The 21,362-nt window shown below is 32.3% G+C and overlaps 3 protein-coding genes across 3 annotated transcripts; all 3 read right to left on the minus strand.

Annotated features, from left to right (window-relative positions):
* Positions 1-2,451: 2,451 nt before the first annotated feature.
* On the minus strand, positions 2,452-13,812 carry LOC105801179 (cytosolic sulfotransferase 14). The gene is given in 2 exon segments (XM_052623594.1): positions 2,452-3,142; positions 13,406-13,812. Coding segments are annotated over 2 exon segments (1,098 nt in total).
* Positions 13,813-16,413: 2,601 nt separating this feature from the next.
* On the minus strand, positions 16,414-17,579 carry LOC105804402 (cytosolic sulfotransferase 14). The gene has a single exon (XM_012637001.2). The coding sequence runs from the start codon at positions 17,556-17,558 to the stop codon at positions 16,470-16,472; it is 1,089 nt and encodes a 362-aa protein (XP_012492455.2). The 5' UTR covers positions 17,559-17,579; the 3' UTR covers positions 16,414-16,469.
* A 2,509-nt stretch (positions 17,580-20,088) lies between these two features.
* LOC105801582 (cytosolic sulfotransferase 14) lies at positions 20,089-21,174 on the minus strand. Its single transcript, XM_012632817.2, has one exon. It carries the CDS (start codon positions 21,172-21,174, stop codon positions 20,089-20,091), a length of 1,086 nt encoding a protein of 361 aa, XP_012488271.2.
* Between the last annotated feature and the right edge of the window lie 188 nt (positions 21,175-21,362).

Raw genomic sequence — 21,362 nt, forward strand, 5'->3', positions numbered from 1 at the left:
AAAATAAAATAAATAAGAATATGAAGCTGACAAGACAATGATTTCTTTCATAACCTCTACTTCTTTTTTGTATCAATCGGACCGGTCTTCAAAGAAAGATCAGATCTTCCAATCGCTTATGTCAGAGCAGCGTCCTCTTCCTTCTTCCTATGGTCAAGCGCTTGTACTCCCGGTATGTCTTGTACTTGGGCTTTCCTTTTGAGTTTAGTGATTTTTATTTTGTGAATTCATATGTTTGATTATAAATAAAGGGATTATGAATAGCAAATATTCAAAAGACAATATATATGTGGTTTTTGCAAATTCAATAGATATACCAAGAACTTATTTACTTGTTTTTATTTTTATTCTTTATATAATTTGTTAAGCTTTAGATTTACTAAGCTATAATAACTTACCTTGTTTGTATTCGTTTCTTTGTTTTATAGTTTTAAAGATCAAGCTTTAAGCTTAGGGATCGCCAGCAAGATCATCACTCTATCTACTGTTTTGGTATTAAAATATTTAAATTTTAACTTATGGCATGTACAGACTAGATAAAGTTTAAAGGTTGAAATATTGTATAGAGTAAATAAATACAATTGTTTATTATGGATTTATTAGTATGTAGGTTTTTTTAAATTATTAAACTTTAATGTATGTCTGTTTTGAGTTTTGTTATGCTTAGTAATGCCTCCTAACCCTAATTTGGAGACGGATATGGGTTAGGGGTGTTACAATCTTTATTGATGACATTTTTGTATACTTAAAATTTGAAACAGAGCATGACGAACACTTGAGGATCATTTTACAAATTCTACGGGAAAAGAAGCTTTTTGAAAAATTTAACAAGTGCGAATTTTGGCTTAAGAAAGTCATGTTCCTAAGTCATATTATATTTGCTGATGGAATCCAAGTAGATCCGAAGAAGATAGAAACAATCCTAGAATGGAAGCAACCAAAGAATGTCTTGGAAATTAAGAGTTTTCTAGGCTTAGCAGGATACTACCAAAGGCTGGTCGAAGGTTTTTCGTTAGTAGTCACCCCCTTAACTAAGTTACTGAGGAAAGATACGCCCTTTAAGTGGACCGAGGAATAACAAAATAGTTTTGAGAACTTAAAATCGATTCTAACTTGAGCACCTATCTTGATCTAACCTAAATAAAAAAAGTATATGTTATTTATAGTGACGCATCACATGTGAGACTCGATTGTGTTTTAATGTAAGATGGTAGTCATTTATGTTTCAAGGAAACTCAAAACCCATGAGTGCAACTACGCTACACATGACCTAAAGTAAGTACCGGTGATCTTCGGACTTAAAATTTGAAGATATTATCTTTATGGAGAAAAGTGCTCAATTTACACAAATAAAAAAAGTTTAAAATATCTCCTAACTTAAAAAGGGTTAACCTAATCTAAAGGAGATTAATCAAGCTACTCGAAGACTACGATTGTACAATTGAATACCATCCAAAGAAAACAAACGTTTTAGCAGATGCCCTAAGCAGGAAGGTAAAAACAGAACTAAGAGCAATGTTCACAAGATTGAGCCTTTACAATGACAAACGCATCGTAGCCGAGTTACAAGTGAAACCAACGTAAGAGAAAGAAATAAAAACCAAACAACCCTTGGATATTGCCGCACCTAAAAAGGGTGGAAGATGATCAATTAATTAAAATTAAGTGAAAAATATTTTTTTAACATTTTTTAACTAAAATTAAGATGATCAATTAACTTTTCAATCAATGAATATTTTTCAATTATAAAAATATTACTTAATTAATGGATTTTTACCATTTTTAACAGATAATCAATTAACTAAAATTATGTCAAAATAATTTAAAATCACAACAATAAACTTATTTACTCTTAACAACTTATCACAATAGCACTATTTATTCCTAGTGGGCTCTCAAACGAGTTGGTTTTATTATATCTAGATATATATATATTCATAAACCATAACCTAACAATAAGATAATTATATTACATGTCCTTGGAATAATATTAGGTCCTCAGATTTAGACAAGAACTGAAATTTAGTCATTATATTTAAATAGTTGAAAGTGAAATTCTTTTAATTTTTATTTAAAATTTCAATCCAATCATTAACATTATTAGTATTTTTCATCAAAATTTTCCAACTCGGCATGCTAATTAGATTGCCCTCTTATGACATTGCACATGATTGACAAAAAATAAACATGTTAAGTTGACAAGTCTTGACGGAAATTACAAACAATGATAATGATTAGATTAAAATCTTTAAATTGAAAAAGTAAGAGGCTTAAAATTTTTACTTTTAAAATACAGTAACTAAATCTCAAGTTCTGGATAAATATAGGGACTAAAAGCATATCTTAACCTTAATATTATTATATAACCTTATTTTGCGAGGGAAAGACTCTCTACATGCAAATATGGAATTTATTCATCATAAATTAAAGCCAACAGACATACATCCCTGATCATGTAGAAGTAATATCTTTTGAAGTTTTAGAGAACAATTTAAATGTTAAACTTGAGTTTTCCAATTTCTCTTGAATAAGTTTCTCTAGACGTTCAACCATGGAGGGTGTGAGATAATTGCTCCAATCTCCCGTTTTTTCTTTTCTGAAGAAAGCTTTACGTAGAATCTCAAAAGTCTTTGTTTTCCCTGAGAAAGTTTCTTGTGGATACCCAAAAGTTTGCTCACCCTTTTTATTCACTTCCAAGTCTTTCATGTTCTCAAAGCTGCAAAATTTCGCTATTTCTTCAACAACTTCTTGTTTCTCTTCTTCCTCAGTGAAAGGAACCCCCAAAAACATTGCCAACTTTTTTAGGTGAGAATCGATGTCTTCCTTGAGATCTTCATACTGTAAAAACAATATTTTGCTTGATTTTTCTTTGTGTGCCCTCAAATACCCTAACACATGATCAAAAAATGGTCCAAATTCATTGATTCATTGGCAGAACATCTCAAAAGCTCCATTTAGTGATACTAGCTCAAAGCCTTCACCTCGAAGCCTGGAAAAGAAAGACCAAAAAGAAATGAGCGTGTCCATGGGGTTTCTACATAAGTAAACAATCTTACGGTTGGAATATTTAATGGAAGTTGGCAAAGAAGCATAAGAAAAGTGGATAGAAAAAAGTCTTGGCTGATAAAATGTACAATTTTCACTACACCAAAAGAGGGCTTTAGCGGCATTTATTGTGGCGTTTTTAGATTAAAAGCCGCTAAAAATCAGGCATTCGCGGCGCCAACACTAAAACGCCGGTAATGATTAAGCAATAGCAGCGTTTCTGGGAAAACGCCGTAAATGGTCAGATACATAGTGGCGTTTTATATAACAACGCCGAAAAAGAGCATCATTAGTGGCGTTTTTAAACAAAACGCCGTAATAAATCTGACAAAACGCATCGTTTAATATTCAGGAATAGTGGCAGTAGCAGCGCATTATAGAAACGCCATTATAGAGCACATTTAGCGGCGTTTGTTTGTAAGCGCCGAAAAAAATGTTAAATAAAACGCAGCGTACAATATTAAGGTATAGTAGAATTAGTGGCGCTTCTGCAAAAATGCCGCTGAAGCACATCATTAGCGGCGCTAGAAAAAAAGCACCGCAAAATATGTGGACCAAAACGCAGCGTTTGGTATTGAGGCATGGAGCCAATAGCGGCGCTTTAGGGAAACGCCGCTATATCCCGCTATTAGCGGCGCTTAACCTTAAAACGCCAGAAATGTGAAACCGAAATGCAACGTTTCGTCTTGAGCTATAGCGCCCAAATTTTAAACGACGTCGCTTTGATGATGTTTACCGGTCTTAGCGGTGGTTTTACATAAACGCCGCAAATATTTCTGTAATACGACGTCGTTTACTTTTATTATTTGGTTGGAAGTTAGACAAAACGACATCGTTTTTATACTGTTTATTGGTATTAGCGGCGTTTTCTGTAAAAACGCTGCAAATGAAATAAATTATATTTTAGGGTTTCGAGATTAATATTTTAGTTTTGTCGTGTACGGTTTGGGGTTTTAGGGTTCATTACATAATGTTCATTATTTTAGGTTTACAATATGAAGTTCAGGGTTTTGGGTTTAGGTTTATGGGTTGGGGATTGGGGTTTAAGGTTTAGAGTTTCAGTTTACATGTTAGTGTTAATGTGAGGTCAGTGTTTACGGCTTATAAGATAATGATCAAATTTACTGTTTTAAGGCTTGATGTTTATGGTTTATGGTTTAGCGTTAATGATTTGAATGTTACAATGCATGGTTTTTGCGTTTCGGATTCGCATGAAGAATACGAGTTAGGGTTTATAATTTAAATTTAAAATTTACGGGTTATAGGGATTAATAGGTTTGGGTTTTAGGGTTTTAGGGTTTACTTCTTATTATATATGTCATTAGTTGGATTATAATTAAATATAATTAGGGTTATAGAAAAAGATATATATGCAATGATATATATATATGTTATATATTATGAAACATATATATTAATATTGTGTAAGTTACATAACAATCATATTAATGTGTCAATTTATAATAATGTCATAAGAATTATCAAAATAAAAAATCTATTAAAAATCATTAAACTTATAAATAAAGAGAAATAAAACGTTTTTAAAAATTGAATAATTAGCGGCGTTTGTTTGTAACACGCCGCAAAAAATGTTAAACAAAACGCAGCGTACAATATTGAAGTATAGTAGAATTGGTGGCGCTTCTATAAAAACGCCGCTGAAGCACATAATTAGCGGCGCTAATGAAAAAGCGCCGCAAAATATGTGGACCAAAACGCAGAGTTTCGTCTTGAGCTATAATGCCCAAATTTTAAACGACGTCGCTTTGATGATGTTTACCGGTCTTAGCAGCGGTTTTACATAAACGCCGCGAATATTTCTGTAATACGACGTCGTTTACTTTTATTATTTTGGTTGGAAGTTAGACAAAACGACATCGTTTTTATACTGTTTATTGGTATTAGAGGCGTTTTTTGTAAAAACGCCGCAACCGTAATAAATTATATTTTAGGTTTTACTGATTAAAATTTAAAATTGAAAAATATTTTTTTTATAATTTCAATTATTTATAAATTTTAATGTTGCTAATATATACATTATTCATACTGTATAAAATCAAAAAAAATTAATAAATTTTATCATTTAAAAATAATGTATTAAATCAAAAATATATTAAAAATTAAAATTATAAATAAAAAGAAATAAAAAATTATAAGAAGTGAATTATTAGTGGCGTTTCTATTCAAAACGCCGCAAGAATCCAATTAAAATTGAAACAAAATGGCGCCGTTTCGTTGACGAATTTAATTTGTAGTGGCGTTTGCTATTAGCGCCACAAATGTATTTTAATGAAATGGTGTCGTTTTATTGACCAGATCAGTTTTGGGGTATATCCCCGCCCCTAGCCCCAATTCCAATCCACTCTCTGAAATCCCTAAGTGTTTCACCGAAATCCCTAAGTTTTTTTCCTATCAGCCATTTCTAAGAAAGCAATTCTTCATCTGTACCGTGTTTCATTGTTTGGGTGTTTCCATTTCTTGCAAAAGATTAAAATCTCCGGTTCGTACATTCGGTCAACACACATAGTTGACGGAGAACGTCGCGAAGCATCATTGGAATCGGTCGTCGGGGGAATAAGTATTCAAGGTTCGATTTCCCCATTCTGCCTATATATTCATTTGGGTTTTCTCTTACTTGTTAATTTTATTCTTGGTTTGTTGATCCTGAAAGTAAAAAAAATTGTATCCTCTGTTTATAGGGTACCATTCGGTCTTCCTCTTCATTTTTTCTGGATCGTCCTGAAGGTAGTGTAATGCCTCGAAAGTGAAATTATTTTCGGAATGGTTTCATTGCTTACAAACTGATGTTAATACTGCTTTTTTATAGGGTTTCAGTCCATTCCATTTCATTGCGTTCATTTCTGTTTTCTACATCGTTCTGAAGGTACAAATATATATGTAGGAAAATTTGATGTGCAAATATATATGTAGGAAAATTTCTGTTTTCTGCACAAACATGATGTCGGTGGATTCATCTGCTACTGTGCTTTTAGCAATGGATTTTATGTTTTTCCCTAGAAACAAAGGATAAAATGGTTTGAATGTCTTATTGTTTTGACCTAGTTTGCCTGGAAATCGCTTAAGAAAACTTAACTGTGAAACGAAGCTGTCTTCAGCTTCTATTTTCCACTCAAAACTCGAAATGCACTTTGACAGTGGCATTAGTATTGTCTTCATCTTTTTAATATTTCTTCATGTGATTCACCTTGTTTTTAAATATTACAAAATACTCCTTTTTATGATGTATATAAATCTTCACAATTGCTTTACTTAAAACATGAAATCATAAGTTGAAAATGCTCGTTTTTCAAAATGTCAAGTCACTTATTCATATAATTTGGAGAACTTCCTATTTAAACTGTTATTTTAATACTCTAAATAAGTCAAAGTAAAAATGGTGCATCAAATTGAATGCAGACTGTGCTCACTTTTAGATTAATTTAATTTATTTACATATGATTCAAAGAGTCAACTTGTAGCTAAGTCATCTAGTTACCCTAATTTTGTATGTATATTCACTCTCCACGAATAATTCAGTGGACCGGTAGGTTTAAAAGCAAAAATTGCTTATGTAAGCTATATTTAAATTTTATTAATAATAAATTGACAACTTAAATAAGTATTACTATATTTTTAATATTATACATATATTCATTTACGTATGTAAGCTATATTTAAATTTTATTAATAATAAATTGACAACTTAAATAAGTATTACTATATTTTTAATATGATACATATATTCATTTACGTTATGTAAGCTATATTTAAATTTTATTAATAATAAATTGACAACTTAAATAAGTATTACTATATTTTAATATTATACATATATTCATTTACATAACACATAACTTACATAACCTACTTAATACATAACTTGCATAACTTACATAATACACAACTTACATGTGTAAATAATACTGAACTTACATAACTTACATACCCTACATAAATTAAATAAGTTTGCTATTATACACAACTTACATAACTTACATAAGTTTCATAATACACAACTTACGCAACTTACATAAGACATAACTTACATGTGTAAATAATACATAATTTACATAACTTACATAAGACATAACTTACATAAGTTTCATAATACACAACTTACGCAACTTACACAACTTACATAACTTACATAACTTACATAATGTATAACTTATTCCTAAATCCTAAACCCGTGCAATTTATTGTCAATGTCAGACTTCAAGAATTAAGAAATGGACCGTTCTTGGATGAATTTGTCAAGGGTAAGCGACGGTTATCGAAATGGAGTGCATAGTTTTCTAAATTTTGCATTTCAATATACAAGCCAAGAGAACATGATTCTTTGCCCGTGTAAGAAGTGTGTCAACATAAACTGGCATTATCGTGATGTTGTATACGAGCATCTAATTGTTGATAGGTTTGTTCGGGGTTATAAACAATGGTTATTTCATGGAGAATGCCTGCGTAGTACTTCCTCTTCAACGATGGATGTATCTTATTCTGGTACTGCTTACCATCAGTCTGATAGAGGGGATGACATTGAAGGTATGTTGCGGGATGCATTTAATATGCACAATCATGTGTCCAGTCGTTCCAGCGGACTTTGTGGCTTCTGATGATTGTAATATTGGGAGAAATGCTTTTACCGAACCGAGAAGTAGTGTACGTCATGAAGAGTCGAACGAAGAAGCGGCGAAGTTCTATGCGCTACTTAATGACATGAACGAAGAATTGTATGAGGGATCAAAATTTTTAAAAATGTCTTTCTGTGTTCGTCTTTTTCAATTAAAATGTTTGGGAGGGTGGACCGGAAACTCTTTGACAATGCTGTTAGAGTTCTTGAGAGAAATGTTCCCTTTTACAAAAATCCCTCAGTCATGCAAAGATATTAAGAAATTGATCAAAGATTTAGGCCTTGGGTACAACAAAATCCATAGTTGCCCAAATGACTGCATGTTGTATTGGGGCGATCGGAGAAATCAACAGTGCTGTCATGTATGCGGCCACTCCCGTTGGATAAGTAAAAACGCAGAAGGTAGGAACGATGATAAAAATAATGCACAGTCAAGGAAGAAGCCAGTCAAGATTTTACGGTATTTTCCGCTGATACCGAGGCTTCAAAGGCTTTTCATGTCGTCGAAGACTGCGGAGTCTATGACGTGGCACCATGATGGACGAACCGATGATGGATTATTAAGGCATCCGGCAGATTCTTTAGCTTGGAAATCATTTGACAATAAATTTCCAGACTTTGCAAGCGATCCTAGGAGTGTGAGGCTTAGGCTAGCATCTGATGGATTTAATCCTTTCAAGATCATGAGCACTGCGAACAGTACTTGGCCAGTAGTGCTTGTTCCTTACAATCTGCCTCTGTGGATTTGCATGAAGCAAACTTCCCTTATCTTATCTATGATTATCCCTGGAGAGAAAGGGCCCGGGAATGATATCGACATTTATTTACAGCCACTTATTGAAGAGTTAAAACAATTGTGGGCTGGTGTGGAGACATACGATGTGCTGAGAAAGGAGAACTTTAATTTACGTGCAGCTTTGATGTGGGCCGTTAATGACTTTCCCGCTTATGCCAATTTATCCGGTTAGAGTACCAAGGGTCGTTATGCGTGTCCTTGTTGTGCTGCACAAACATGTTCGCAATGGTTGTACAATGGGAAGAAGTTCTCTTACATGGGGCATCGCTTGTGGTTACCGGAAAATCATAGATTTAGATTTGAGTTCAGATTTGATGAGATCAAGAGTTCGAGAAGCTCCTTCGCAGACCGCTGGCTCAAATCTTGTTCATGTTGGAAGATATGAATTTCATTTATGGGAAGATGAACCAACCGCCAAACACGCAAAGAAATAGAAGATCAAATGATGAAGCTGATGATGACTCTGATGAAGAGAACGATCCTAATAAGGCGGACTTGTGGAAAAAAAAAGTATTTTTTTTAGTTGCCTTATTGGGAGCATCACCTTTTACGACACAATCTTGATGTTATGCACATTGAGAAAAATGTCTGCGAGAACATTGTGGGTACAATTTTGAATGTCGACGGAAAATCAAAAGACAATCTTCAGAGTCGACTTGATTTAGTCCAAATGAGAATTCGACCTGATCTTCATCCCAATCCACTTCCGAATGGGAAATATCGGTTGCCGCCTTCTATTTTTTCAATGTCGAAGACGGAAAAAGAAGTGTTCTGCACGGTGTTGAAGGATATAAAGGTTCCAGATGCGTATGCATCAAATATATCTCGATGTGTTAGTGTTAATGATCGAAGATTATATTCGCTAAAATCACATGACTATCACATCTTGATGCAAGATTTATCGCCAATGGCTCTCTACGATGTTGTATGTCCAAGAAGGTGACGTCTTGTATAATTGAACTATCCAACATAATGAAAGCCATTTATGGCAAAGTTTTGGATGTTCAAGAACTTCAGAAGCTACAGGATCGAGCCGCTTTGACTTTATGCAACATAGAGAAAATCTTCCCACCTTCCTTCTTCACCATTATGGTTCACTTGATAATCCATCTCCCGTACGAAGCAATTCTTGGCGGACCCGTTTTCTATCGATGGATGTATCCCATAGAAAGGTGTTAATTAAAATTTTTAAAATTTTCCTTCATTCACCTCTATGCCTTTAGTTTCAATAATTAAGAAATGTTGTATATTGTGTGTAGGTTCCTATCCAAATTAAAGTCTTACTGCCGTAACAAGCGATATCCAGAAGGATCGATTGCTGAAGGCTACTTGGCAGAGGAATGTATGACCTTCTGCTCAAGATATTTGGAAGATGTTGAAACAAGGTTAAACAGACCAAATAGGAATGCTGGACTCACGGACCATAACTTAGCCGATACTTATTTGTTCCAAAGTTTTGGAGAACCAATCAGCAAAGTTGAAATTGTAGAATTAGATCATTTATCTTGGGTACAAGCACATCGATATGTTCTGTTTCACCACGAATCATTGGAACCTTTACGGAAGTAAGTTATACAAATTTGATAAATATTTATCAAAGTAAAAACTGTTTATCTTCTAACAAGGTGAACATTTTCTTAACATAGTGAGTACAAACAAATATTGAGATCTCGTTCGCGCTCCCGAAGAACACAACATCGAGATATCAATAAGATGTTTACATAATCTTTTTATGAATGGTTAAGCCAAACAGTATGCAATTGGAGCTTCCGCTTACAAATAATAATGTTTTTCATAACGTTTTTAATTACTCAGTTTACTTTCCGTTCAATAGGTTTGGAGTGGGAAGAACGTAAACGACGAAGTTAAATGGCTCTCCCAAGGTCCAAATCGAGTGGTTAAAAGATATAGTGCGTTCCTCATCAACGGATTCAGATTTCATACAAAATATCGCGAGAGGTTGAAGAGAACGCAAAATTGTGGAATAGTTGTCAATTCTGCAATTACAAGTTATGCTAGTGCTAGGGACAATAATCCTATCGAGGGAAGTGTGGAATATTTCGGACATCTTACTGACATAATTGAGTTGGATTACTACGGAAAATGGAAAGTTGTCTTATTTCGAGGTGATTGGGCCGATGTTAATATAGCTCGTGGAATTAAGCAAGATCAATTTGGTTTTACAATGGTGAACTTTGACCGATTGATTCACATAGGACAACAACTGATAGATGATCTGTATGTATTCTCATCTCAAGTCAAACAAGTTTTTTACTCAAAAGATCCAAGTGATGAGGGTTGGTACGTTGTACTCCGTAACATCCCTAGAGACTTGTTTGACATGGGCAGTGGAAGTAGAGATAACATCGACGACAGATCAGAAACTTTGTCCTTTCCAGAACAAAACTTAAACGACAATATCCCTAGTACTAGTGCACAATTTCAATGGGTTCATCAGGATACCGATGAAGATATTTACGAATAATGATGTAGTAAGATTTTACGATTGTTTAATTATATGTAATATCATAATTTAAATCTTGGTCTTATGCTATATTTCAACTGTTTTATATGTGCTGATATTGTTGTAATTAGTTATTAAGTTGTCAACTATTTTATGTGTATTGCAGATAAAATGCCTAGAAGAAAAATTCTAAGGGGAAGCATTGTTCAAAATGATCCTAACTTGATAGAAACAAATAGTACTGAACAGCAGACAGCAATTGGATCTTCGAATGTTCCGATTACAGCTGAGGATCCTACAGAAGTTCAAAGTAATTTTACATTTAATTTACATGCGTGTTTCTGTTATAGTTGATTTATTTTTCAAATTCTTATATTATAATATACCATTTGTAGCTGAAAATGGTGGGACGCGCAGAGGTCGAGGACGTACACTACTTAGAGAGTTATACGAGTTAGATCCACTTGAGCGTGTCAAAGTTGGACGAAACAGTTTTGGTCAGCCTGTTGGATTAGAAGCTCGACTTCTAGCACGATACATGGGCATTTTAGCACAAAATCCGAATATGTTGCCTATCAACTACGAGTCATGGCATCAAATGCCCGATAGCAACAAAAACCAAGCCCTCGATAATATTAAGGTAACAAAATGTTAATGCCATCTGTAATGCTTGGGAATAGTTTCATTTATATTTACTTTATTAACTTGTGTTTTTTGTTTTTTGTAGGCGAGGTTTGCTTTAGAGGTCTCCGATGCTTACGTAAAGAAGGCATTGGGAAAAAGATGGAGGGACAATAAAAGTACTTTGAAGAAAAATTATTATAAAACAAAAACAACCTTCGATGAGAAATTGCAAAATGTCCCGCCGGGTATGTTGAGGTACCAATGGGAAGATGCGGTTAGATTTTGGCATTCGAAGAAAGGCGAGGAATGACGTACTTCCAAACTATTGTAATTATTTTGGTTTATAGTATTCTCTATTTACGTACTAAAAATTTCATAACATAGGATCGTGAACAAGTTGGAAAAAGCAAGCAGTGAAACAAAAATTCACCCACACAGACGGGTCGAGAAGTTTTGCATGTGTAGTGAGGCGGAGGTATTTTAATTTTTTAATATTGTCGAATATGTATAACTTTCGTTAAATAATATTTATACTACCATATTGTAGGAATCATTTGTCCGTCAAAAGTTGGACGCCTTCAACTTTTGAAATTACACATAGGAAGAAATATGGATCTCCCATGACTCAAGTCGGTGAAATAATGGTACGCTTACTTAATACGATTTGACTTATTTTAGTTATTTTTAGTGTTTATTTTCTAATGGTTTAATTCATTGCTTGTAATGCAACTATTGTTATGTTGCAAATGTTTTTAATATATAATATTATGCGTTCCTAACTATGTGATTTATTTATTAGGAAAAACTAAAGGATAAAAAGTGAGTACTGAAGCGATTGCTTCGAGTGATAGTTCTGTTCATCTTGAAGACATTGATAACCGGATTAGTACTGAAGTTTTAGGTCCTGAAAGGTATGGTCGGGTTCGATTTCAAGGATCTTTTGTTAGACCAACCCAATATTTTGGATCCAGCTCCCACCAATACATGGCTTCGGGGAGTCAGGCTCAAGCTGAAGTTCAGAGGTTGAAAGACCAGATGGCTAAGATGCAAGAAACCACAGTTGAGGTTCAAAGGAAATATGAAGAACTCCAGCTACAACTTAAAGCAGAGGCGGCAACGAGGGAAGCAGAGCAGACCAAAAAGTACGACGAACTCCAGCAACAGCTTTAGACTTTGATGAAGATGTTTCAGTCGCAACTTCCGCCTTCATAGTGTATGACATAAATATTTTTATCATTTTTACATTTAACATTTTTGCAAAAATACTATGAATTCACTTTTATTTATTGATATTAATATTATTTTATTCGTTTAATTTGAAGTATTATATAAATTTGTTGCTTTTGGCTGGTGTAAATCTAGTTGCTTTTGATTTGTTGCTACAGGAGGGCTGAAAAAATGAAAAATTTAATATAAAAAAACCCCAAAAATAGTGGTGTTTTTTGTATAAAAACACCGCTAAAGAACATGTTCTTTAGCAGTGTTTTAAAAAAAATGCCACTATTTTTCATGTTCCTTAGCGGCGTTTTTATCTAAGCGCCGCTAAAGAACATGGTCTTTAGCGACATTTCTTTTCTAAGCGCCGCTAAAGAACATGGTCTTTAGAGGCGTTTTTTTCTAAGCGCCGCTAAAGAACATGGTCTTTAGCGGCGTTTTTTTCTAAGCGCCGCTAAAGAACATGGTCTTTAGCGGCGTTTTTTTCTAAGCGTCGCTAACTTTAGCGGCATTTTTGTTTGTAAACGCTGCAAACGTTTGCGAAGTTTTCGTTAGCAGCCAGAAGCGCCGCAAATACCTTTAGTGGTGTTAAAAAGCGCCCCTAAAGGCCTAAAAAAACGTCGCTAAAGACCTATTTTGGTGTAGTGTTTCGAGATCAGGACAAGTGTCGTTGAAATAGAAGTCATAATCAATGAAGATAACAAGAGAGTGAGGGTTATAGGTGAGCAAGGGATTATTTTCCCTTGCGAACTGATTGCGGTACAAAGTGGAGAAAGTCAAAGCTTTAAGCTTAAGCCAAGTAGTGCCACATTTTGGCAAAGTGGCGCTAATAATATCAGAATCAAATGCTTGGAAATGTTTCTGACAAGAAATCACAGCTTTTAAAACAATTGATGGGCACCAGAAACCTTGGAAGAAGTAAAGATTCATTCTTGTGAAGCTTTTATCTTTAGGGAAGGTTTGCACCAGTTGTTGGAATTCATCATCCCAAGACTCCTCAACATCATGGGATGTGGAAACCAATCTGGAGTTGCACATATTTGTTTTCTCCGTGGTGAAACAAGCAGTTGGTCGAGAAAGGGATAAGAAAAACAACATTCAAAACTAGTTTTCTGTTTATATAGCAAGTTTTGTGGAGCAGACCAAAAAGAGACCATGTCAAATATTTTATTTTTTAATAATTTATTTTAGGGTAAACGCCAAATTTTCAAAAAAAATTATTATAGATATTCGAAAAAGTAGGTACACGTGTTGGATTAGTCACTCCTAATAAAATGGTAAACAATGATCTAATGTGAAATTATTTCTAAAATTTTGATTTTTCACGTATTTAAATAAAATAAAAATGTTCATTTTAGTCCCAATCTTTTTATATAAATGAGGTTTACCTCTCACCTTAACAAATTGAGAACAACAACCATATCCTTTGTGAAAAATTCACAGTAAATTCCAATATTGTCTTTAGGGCATAATTAACATGCTTTGCTTCCTTAACTAGTAATAATTGTGGCATATAATAGTTAGGGTTTTCATTGTTCTTATGTTAGAGGCATGGAGGAATTGGCAACCACTCAAAGCACTTAACGACAGTTTCCAGAAAAAATAACCCATGCCTAAAACTTAAATACTCACAGATATAAAAAATGCATTCCATTCAACCAAACACAAGAATACTATTACAGTTCTATTCCATTCCATTCAACTAAACAATTAAATTGGTATTACAGTTTTGTTCTATTATAGCTCTATTCCATTACACTGAACCAAATTTGGTATAGGACTATTCCGCGCATTGCGCATATCATGAATTAAAATAAAAAATAATTGATTTAATTATGTTTAAAATAAAATAATCATTTGAGCATTCTAAGAAATTTAGTATATATCATGATATTCTTATGAAGTTATTTTGTTTTTAAAGTACAAATACATTTCACGATTATAATTAATCTATCCCTATACAATGCACATATTTAGAATCAATAATTATGATGATAATCAAACTATTTGCATCTTACAAACTATAAGATTGTCTTTTGTCTCTTTAGATACTTCAAACCAAATATTTTATAATAATTTAAATTCAAAATATTTTTAATTGAGATTATAATTAAAATGCTTTAAATTATATTTACCTTCTAACTTGTAAAATTTTAATTTCTCTTACGCTAAAAGGAATGGAAATCCAAATTTAAAAGATATAAATCCTAATTAGGTGTGATATTTGTAGGTTATTATTCTAATATTTATTATCAACATATATTATATTAACTTATTATTTAGTATTTTTAAAATTTTTAAGTTAATTATAATATATAGTAAAATTCAAAATAAATTTAATCAAATTAAACATGTACTAATAAATTTATAAAAACTATAATTACTTCAACTTTTTCTAAAACTATTGATTATGCACATTTAATCAATTTTTGACAAATATTATACAAATATATTTAGTAATTTTATGCAAATAAAAACTGATAAATATGATTTTTTTGAAACATTTATAAATATCCCAAATAAAAACGATAATAGAAATATGTATAAGAAGTAAATGTGTTATTTATACACATGAAAATTAGTAACAATGAAAAAGTTTAATGTTGAGATAGAATATCAAAACCATTACGAAATTTGGTTAGTTAATATTGATTATGTTAAAATAATAAAAATTGAAATTTTATTTGATGTTTAATGAGAATAAATAAAATGTTTTGAGTTGAAATTGATTTTGAATTTTTAAATAAATAAAATTAATTTAATATGACACAATACGTTTATTACTCCCAATAAATGATTACAATAATCCTATTTATTCCTAATGATTCTGAAAGGAGGCGGTTTTATTACCCATAAATTGATGAAAATAAATAAGCAAAATTTTTGATAGTTCAGCCAAGTAAAAAATGGTAACGGAAGAAGAGAAATTCTACCTAAAAGAGAAGAGTGAGTACCAATTGGCGAAGGGGAATTTATAGAATGAATATTTTTCAATTATAAAATATTACTTAATTGATGAAGTTTTAACATTTTAAACAGATAATCAATTAACTAAAATTATGTGAAAAATAATTTAAAATCACTACAATATACTTATTTACTCTCAACGACTTATCACAATACCCTATTTATTCCTACTCGGCTCTCAAGCGAGTTGGTTTTATTACATCTAGATATATAGATATTCATAAATCATAACCTTACAATAAGATAACTATATTACATGTCCTTGAATAATATTAGGTCCTCAGATTTAGACAAGATCTGAAATTTAGTCATTATATTTAAATAGTTGAAAACTAAATTTTTTAATTTTTTAATTTAAAATTTTAATCCAATCATTAATATTATTAGTATTTTTCATCAAAATTTGCAAACTTCGCATGCTAATTAGACTACCCTCTTATGACATTGCACATGATTGACAAAAAATAAACATGTTAAGTTGACAAGTTTTCATAGAAATTACAAAAGAGATAATGATTAGACTAAAATTTTTAAATTAACAAAGCAAGAGGCTTAAAATTTTCACTTTTAAAATACAAGAATTAAATCTCAAATTCTAGATAATATAGGGACTAAAAGCATATTTTAACCACAATTTTTTATATAACCGTATTTTATGAGGGAAAGACTCTCTACATGCAAATATGGAATTTATTCATCATAAATTAAAGCCAATAGACATACATCCCTCATTCTGTAGAAGTAATATCGTTTGAAGTTTTGGAGAACAATTTAAATGTTAAACCTGAGTTTTCCAATTTCTCTTGAATAAGTTTCTCTAGACGTACAACCATGGAGGGTGTGAGATAATTGCTCCAATCTCCCACTTTTGCTTTTCTAAAGAAAGCTTCACGTGGAATCTCATAAGTCTTTATTTTCCCTAAGAAAGTTTCTTGTGGATACCCAAAAGTTTGCACGCCCTTCTTATTCACTTCCAAGTCTTTCATGTTCTCAAAGCTGCAAATTTTCGCTATTTCTTCAACAACTCCTTGTTTCTCTTCTTCCTCAGTGAAAGGAACCCCCAAAAACATTGCCAATTTTTTTAGGTGAGAAGTGATGTCTTCCTTAAGATCTTCATATTGTAAAAACAATATTTTGCTCGATTTTTCTTGGCTTGCCCTCCAATACCCTGACACATGATCGAAAAATGGTCCAAATTCATTGATTCCTTGGCAGAACATCTCAAAAGCTCCATCTAGTGATACTGGCTCAAAGCCTTCGCCTCGAAGCCTGGAAAAGAAAGACCAAAAAGAAATGAGCGTGTCCATGGGGTTTCTACATAAGTAAACAATCTTACAGTTGGAATTTTTAATGGAAGTTGGCAAAGAAGCATAAGGCAAGTGGATAGAAAAAAGTCTTGGCTGATAAAGAGTACAATTTTCGAGATCAGGACAAGTGTCGTTGAAATAGAAGTCATAATCAATGAAGCGAACAAGAGAGTGAGGGTTATAGGTGAGCAAGGGATTATTTTCCCTTGCGAACTGATTGCGGTACAAAGTGGAGAAAGTCAAAGCTTTAAGCCAAGTAGTGCCACATTTTGGCAAAGTTGCGATGATAATATCAGAATCAAATGCTTGGAAATGTTTCTGACAAGAAATCACAGCTTTTAGAACAATTGATGGACACCAGAAACCTTGGAAGAAGTAAAGATTCATTCCTGTGAAGCTTTTATCTTTAGGGAAGGTTTGCACCAGTTGTTGGAATTCATCATCCCAAGACTCCTCAACATCATGGGAGGTGGAAACCATGCTGGGGTTGCTCATATCTATTTTATCCATGGTGAAACAAGTAGTTGGTCGAGAAAGGGATAAGGAAAACAACATTCAAAACTAGTTTTCTATTTATATAGCAAGTTTTGTGGGGCGGACCAAAAAAGACCATATCAAATATTTTATGCTTTAATAATTTATTTTAGGGTAAACGCCTCATTTTCAAAAGTTTTAAAGATAAGCATCCGAAAAAATAGTTACACTGGTTGGATCAGTTTAATTACTCTTGTTAAAATGATAAATAGAGATCTAACGTGAAATTATTTCTAAAATTTTGATTTTTCACATATTTAAATGAAATAAAAATCATCATTTTAGTCCCAATCTTTTTATATAAATGAGGTTTACCTCACCTTAACAAATTGAGAACAACAACCATATCCTCTGTAAAAAATTCACAGTAAATTCTAATGTCTTTAGGGCATAAATAGCATGCTTTGCTTCCTTAACTAGTAATAATTGTGGCATATAATAGTTAGGGTTTTCATTGTTCTTATGCAAATATTAGAGGCATGGGGGAATTGGCAACCATTCAAAGCACTTAACAACAGTATCCAAAAAAATAACCCATGCCTAAAACTTAAATCTTCACAGATATAAAAAAATCCAAAAATTTGTATAAAATTCTAGCTTTACTATTACAGTTATTACAAAAAAGAGAAAAAGCATTGACTTTAAAAGAAAATTATTTGTAAATCATCTTGAAGTGAAGAGGGGAATAGTAGACTTGGAAACTTTGACATTGTCTTTAATATTTTTAATCTTTTTCTTTTTGAATTTGATGTTTCTATACTATCTTTTAATTTTTTATTTCGATTTTTTGTCACCTCTACTACAAAAAGTCAGCGTTGATGGTGACGCATTGCTCTAATCAACGAAGCAGATGAAAGAGGAGGCCATATTTGATAGATGATGTGGTTATTGTTCCCAATTTGTTGAGAAACCTCACTTATATTAAAAGATCGAAGATTAAAATGGTAAATTTTTATTTTTTTAAAATTGTGTGAAAAATCAAAATTTTAAAAATAATTTCATATATATTTTGATTTAAAATTTTAATGGAAGTAGTTAAAATAATGAAAAACCTTTTTTTATTACCTAAAATAAAAACGTTTAAAAATTGGGTCATCATCCCCTTTATTTTATATTATCAAATGGGAGATGCAATCAAAATTTAATGCTGTGGGATACGGAAGATCTTGCACCACTGAAATTATCTTCGTCTTTAGCCGAATGGTTGCATTATTAAACTTTAATGCTGAAATTATCTTCATCTTTTGCCAGAAGGTTGCATTATTAAACATTAATGCTGAAATTATCTTTATCTTTAGCCAAAAGGTTGCATTATTAAATTCCTTTTTAAGATATTATTTGATTAATATAATTTGTTTTTATTTTTTTAACTTTTAGATATAGACCAGTATTCGCTTAATTATTAATTAAAGTGTTTTATTTATCATTCAAGTCTAAAAAATTTATTTTTGTCTCTAATGCTATCCGCATTCAATATTTTGATTATTATTCTATTAAATCATTAATAGTGTGTAGAGAATTTTTTTAATGGATAGAGAAAACATTGCAGACAAGTAAATGAGATGTATTGAAAGAAGGTGAAGAGAAAGACTAGAGTAAATCTAGTAATACTGAACGCAACAGCAAGTGGTGGTGGTTGATAGGGTATAGAAAGCTAAATCTGATTGATGATAAAGCTAAACAAAAATAATAATAAGTTGAGAGAATTTTAGATAGAGCTCGAGAGTCAAATTTCCAAAATATCCAAAGGTCTCTCCACTAGTTGTGGAGGACTTCTCTTTATAGATTTTTGAAAAAGGAAGTTACAAAACTGGATAATTAATATACACAACCAATTCAAGCATCACACAAAATACAAACTAATATATATATATATATATATATATGCAAGATTATATCCTTTGAACTTGCAAATCGCTATGGATTATGTATTATTATAGCATCTTTGCTAAAATAACAATGGGTAACGATATAGTGACTAAATTGTTATCAAACGATAATGTCCATGACATTTATGTAACACTTGAAAGATCGATGATCAAAACGTAAACTTAAACAAATATAAGATTAAAATTATTTAAATAGTTGAAGGTGAAATTCTTTTAATTTTTATTTAAAATTTCAATCCTATCATTAACATTATTAGTATTTTTCATCAAAATTTGCCTACTCGTCATGCTAATTAGATTGCCCTCTTATGACATTGCACATGACTGACAAAAATATAAACATGTTAAGTTGACAAGTCTTGACGGAAATTACAAACAATGATAATGATAATGATAATGATTAGATTAAAATCTTTAAATTGAAAAAGTAAGAGGCTTAAAATTTTTACTTTTAAAATACAGTAACTTAATCTCAAGTTCTGGATAAATATAGGGACTAAAAGCATATCTTAACCTCAATATTATTATATAACCTTATTTTGCGAGGGAAAGACTCTCTACATGCAAATATGGAATTTATTCATCATAAATTAACGCCAATAGACATACATCCCTGATCATGTAGAAGTAATATCTTTTGAAGTTTTAGAGAACAATTTAAATGTTAAACTTGAGTTTTCCAATTTCTCTTGAATAAGTTTCTCTAGACGTTCAGCCATGGAGGGTGTGAGATAATTGCTCCAATCTCCCGTTTTTGCTTTTCTGAAGAAAGCTTCACGTGGAATCTCAATAGTCTTTGTTTTCCCTGAGAAAGTTTCTTGTGGATACCCAAAAGTTTGCTCACCTTTCTTATTCACTTCCAAGTCTTTCATGTTCTCAAAGCTGCAAATTTTCGCAATTTCTTCAACAACTCCTTGTTTCTCTTCTTCCTCAGTGAAAGGAACCCCCAAAAACATTGCCAACTTTTTTAGGTGAGAAGTGATGTCTTCCTTAAGATCTTCATATTGTAAAAACAATATTTTGCTCGATTTTTCTTGGCTTGCCCTCCAATACCCTGACACATGATCGAAAAATGGTCCAAATTCATTGATTCCTTGGCAGAACATCTCAAAAGCTTCATCTAGTGATACTGGCTCAAAGCCTTCGCCTCGAAGCCTGGAAAGGAAAGACCAAAAAGAAATGAGCGTGTCCATGGGGTTTCTACATAAATAAACAATCTTACAGTTGGAATCTTTAATGGAAGTTGGCAAAGAAGCATAAGGCAAGTGGATAGAAAAAAGTCTTGGCTGATAAAGAGTATAATTTTCGAGATCAGGACAAGTGTCGTTGAAATAAAAGTCAAAATCAATGAAGCGAACAAGAGAGTGAGGGTTATAGGTGAGCAAGGGATTATTTTCCCTTGCGAACTGATTGCGGTACAAAGTGGAGAAAGTCAAAGCTTTAAGCCAAGTAGTGCCACATTTTGGCAAAGTGGCGATGATAATATCAGAATTAAATGCTTGGAAATGTTTCTGACAAGAAATCACAGCTTTTAAAATAATTGATGGGCACCAGAAACCTTGGAAGAAGTAAAGATTCATTCCTGTGAAGCTTTTATCTTTAGGGAAGGTTTGCACCAGTTGTTGGAATTCATCATCGCAAGACTCCTCAACATCATGGGAGGTGGAAACGACGCTAGAGTTGCACATATCTGTTTTCTCCATGGTGAAACAGGCAGCTGGTTGAGAAAGGGATAAGAAAAACAACATTCAAAACTAGTTTTCTGTTTATGTAGCAAGTTTTGTGGAGTAGACCAAAAAGAGACCATATCAAATATTTTATGTTTTAATAATTTATTTTAGGGTAAACGCCCAATTTTCAAATGTTTTTATTTTAGCCATCCGAAAAAATA

This window comes from Gossypium raimondii, chromosome 11 (genome assembly GCF_025698545.1).
Source record: "Gossypium raimondii isolate GPD5lz chromosome 11, ASM2569854v1, whole genome shotgun sequence".
Lineage (NCBI taxonomy): Eukaryota > Viridiplantae > Streptophyta > Magnoliopsida > Malvales > Malvaceae > Gossypium > Gossypium raimondii.

Coding starts and splice junctions, on each gene's coding strand:
- LOC105804402 (XM_012637001.2), bottom strand. CDS start 17,558: ATGGATAAAATAGATATGAGCAACCCCAGCATGGTTTCCACCTCCCAT.
- LOC105801582 (XM_012632817.2), bottom strand. CDS start 21,174: ATGGAGAAAACAGATATGTGCAACTCTAGCGTCGTTTCCACCTCCCAT.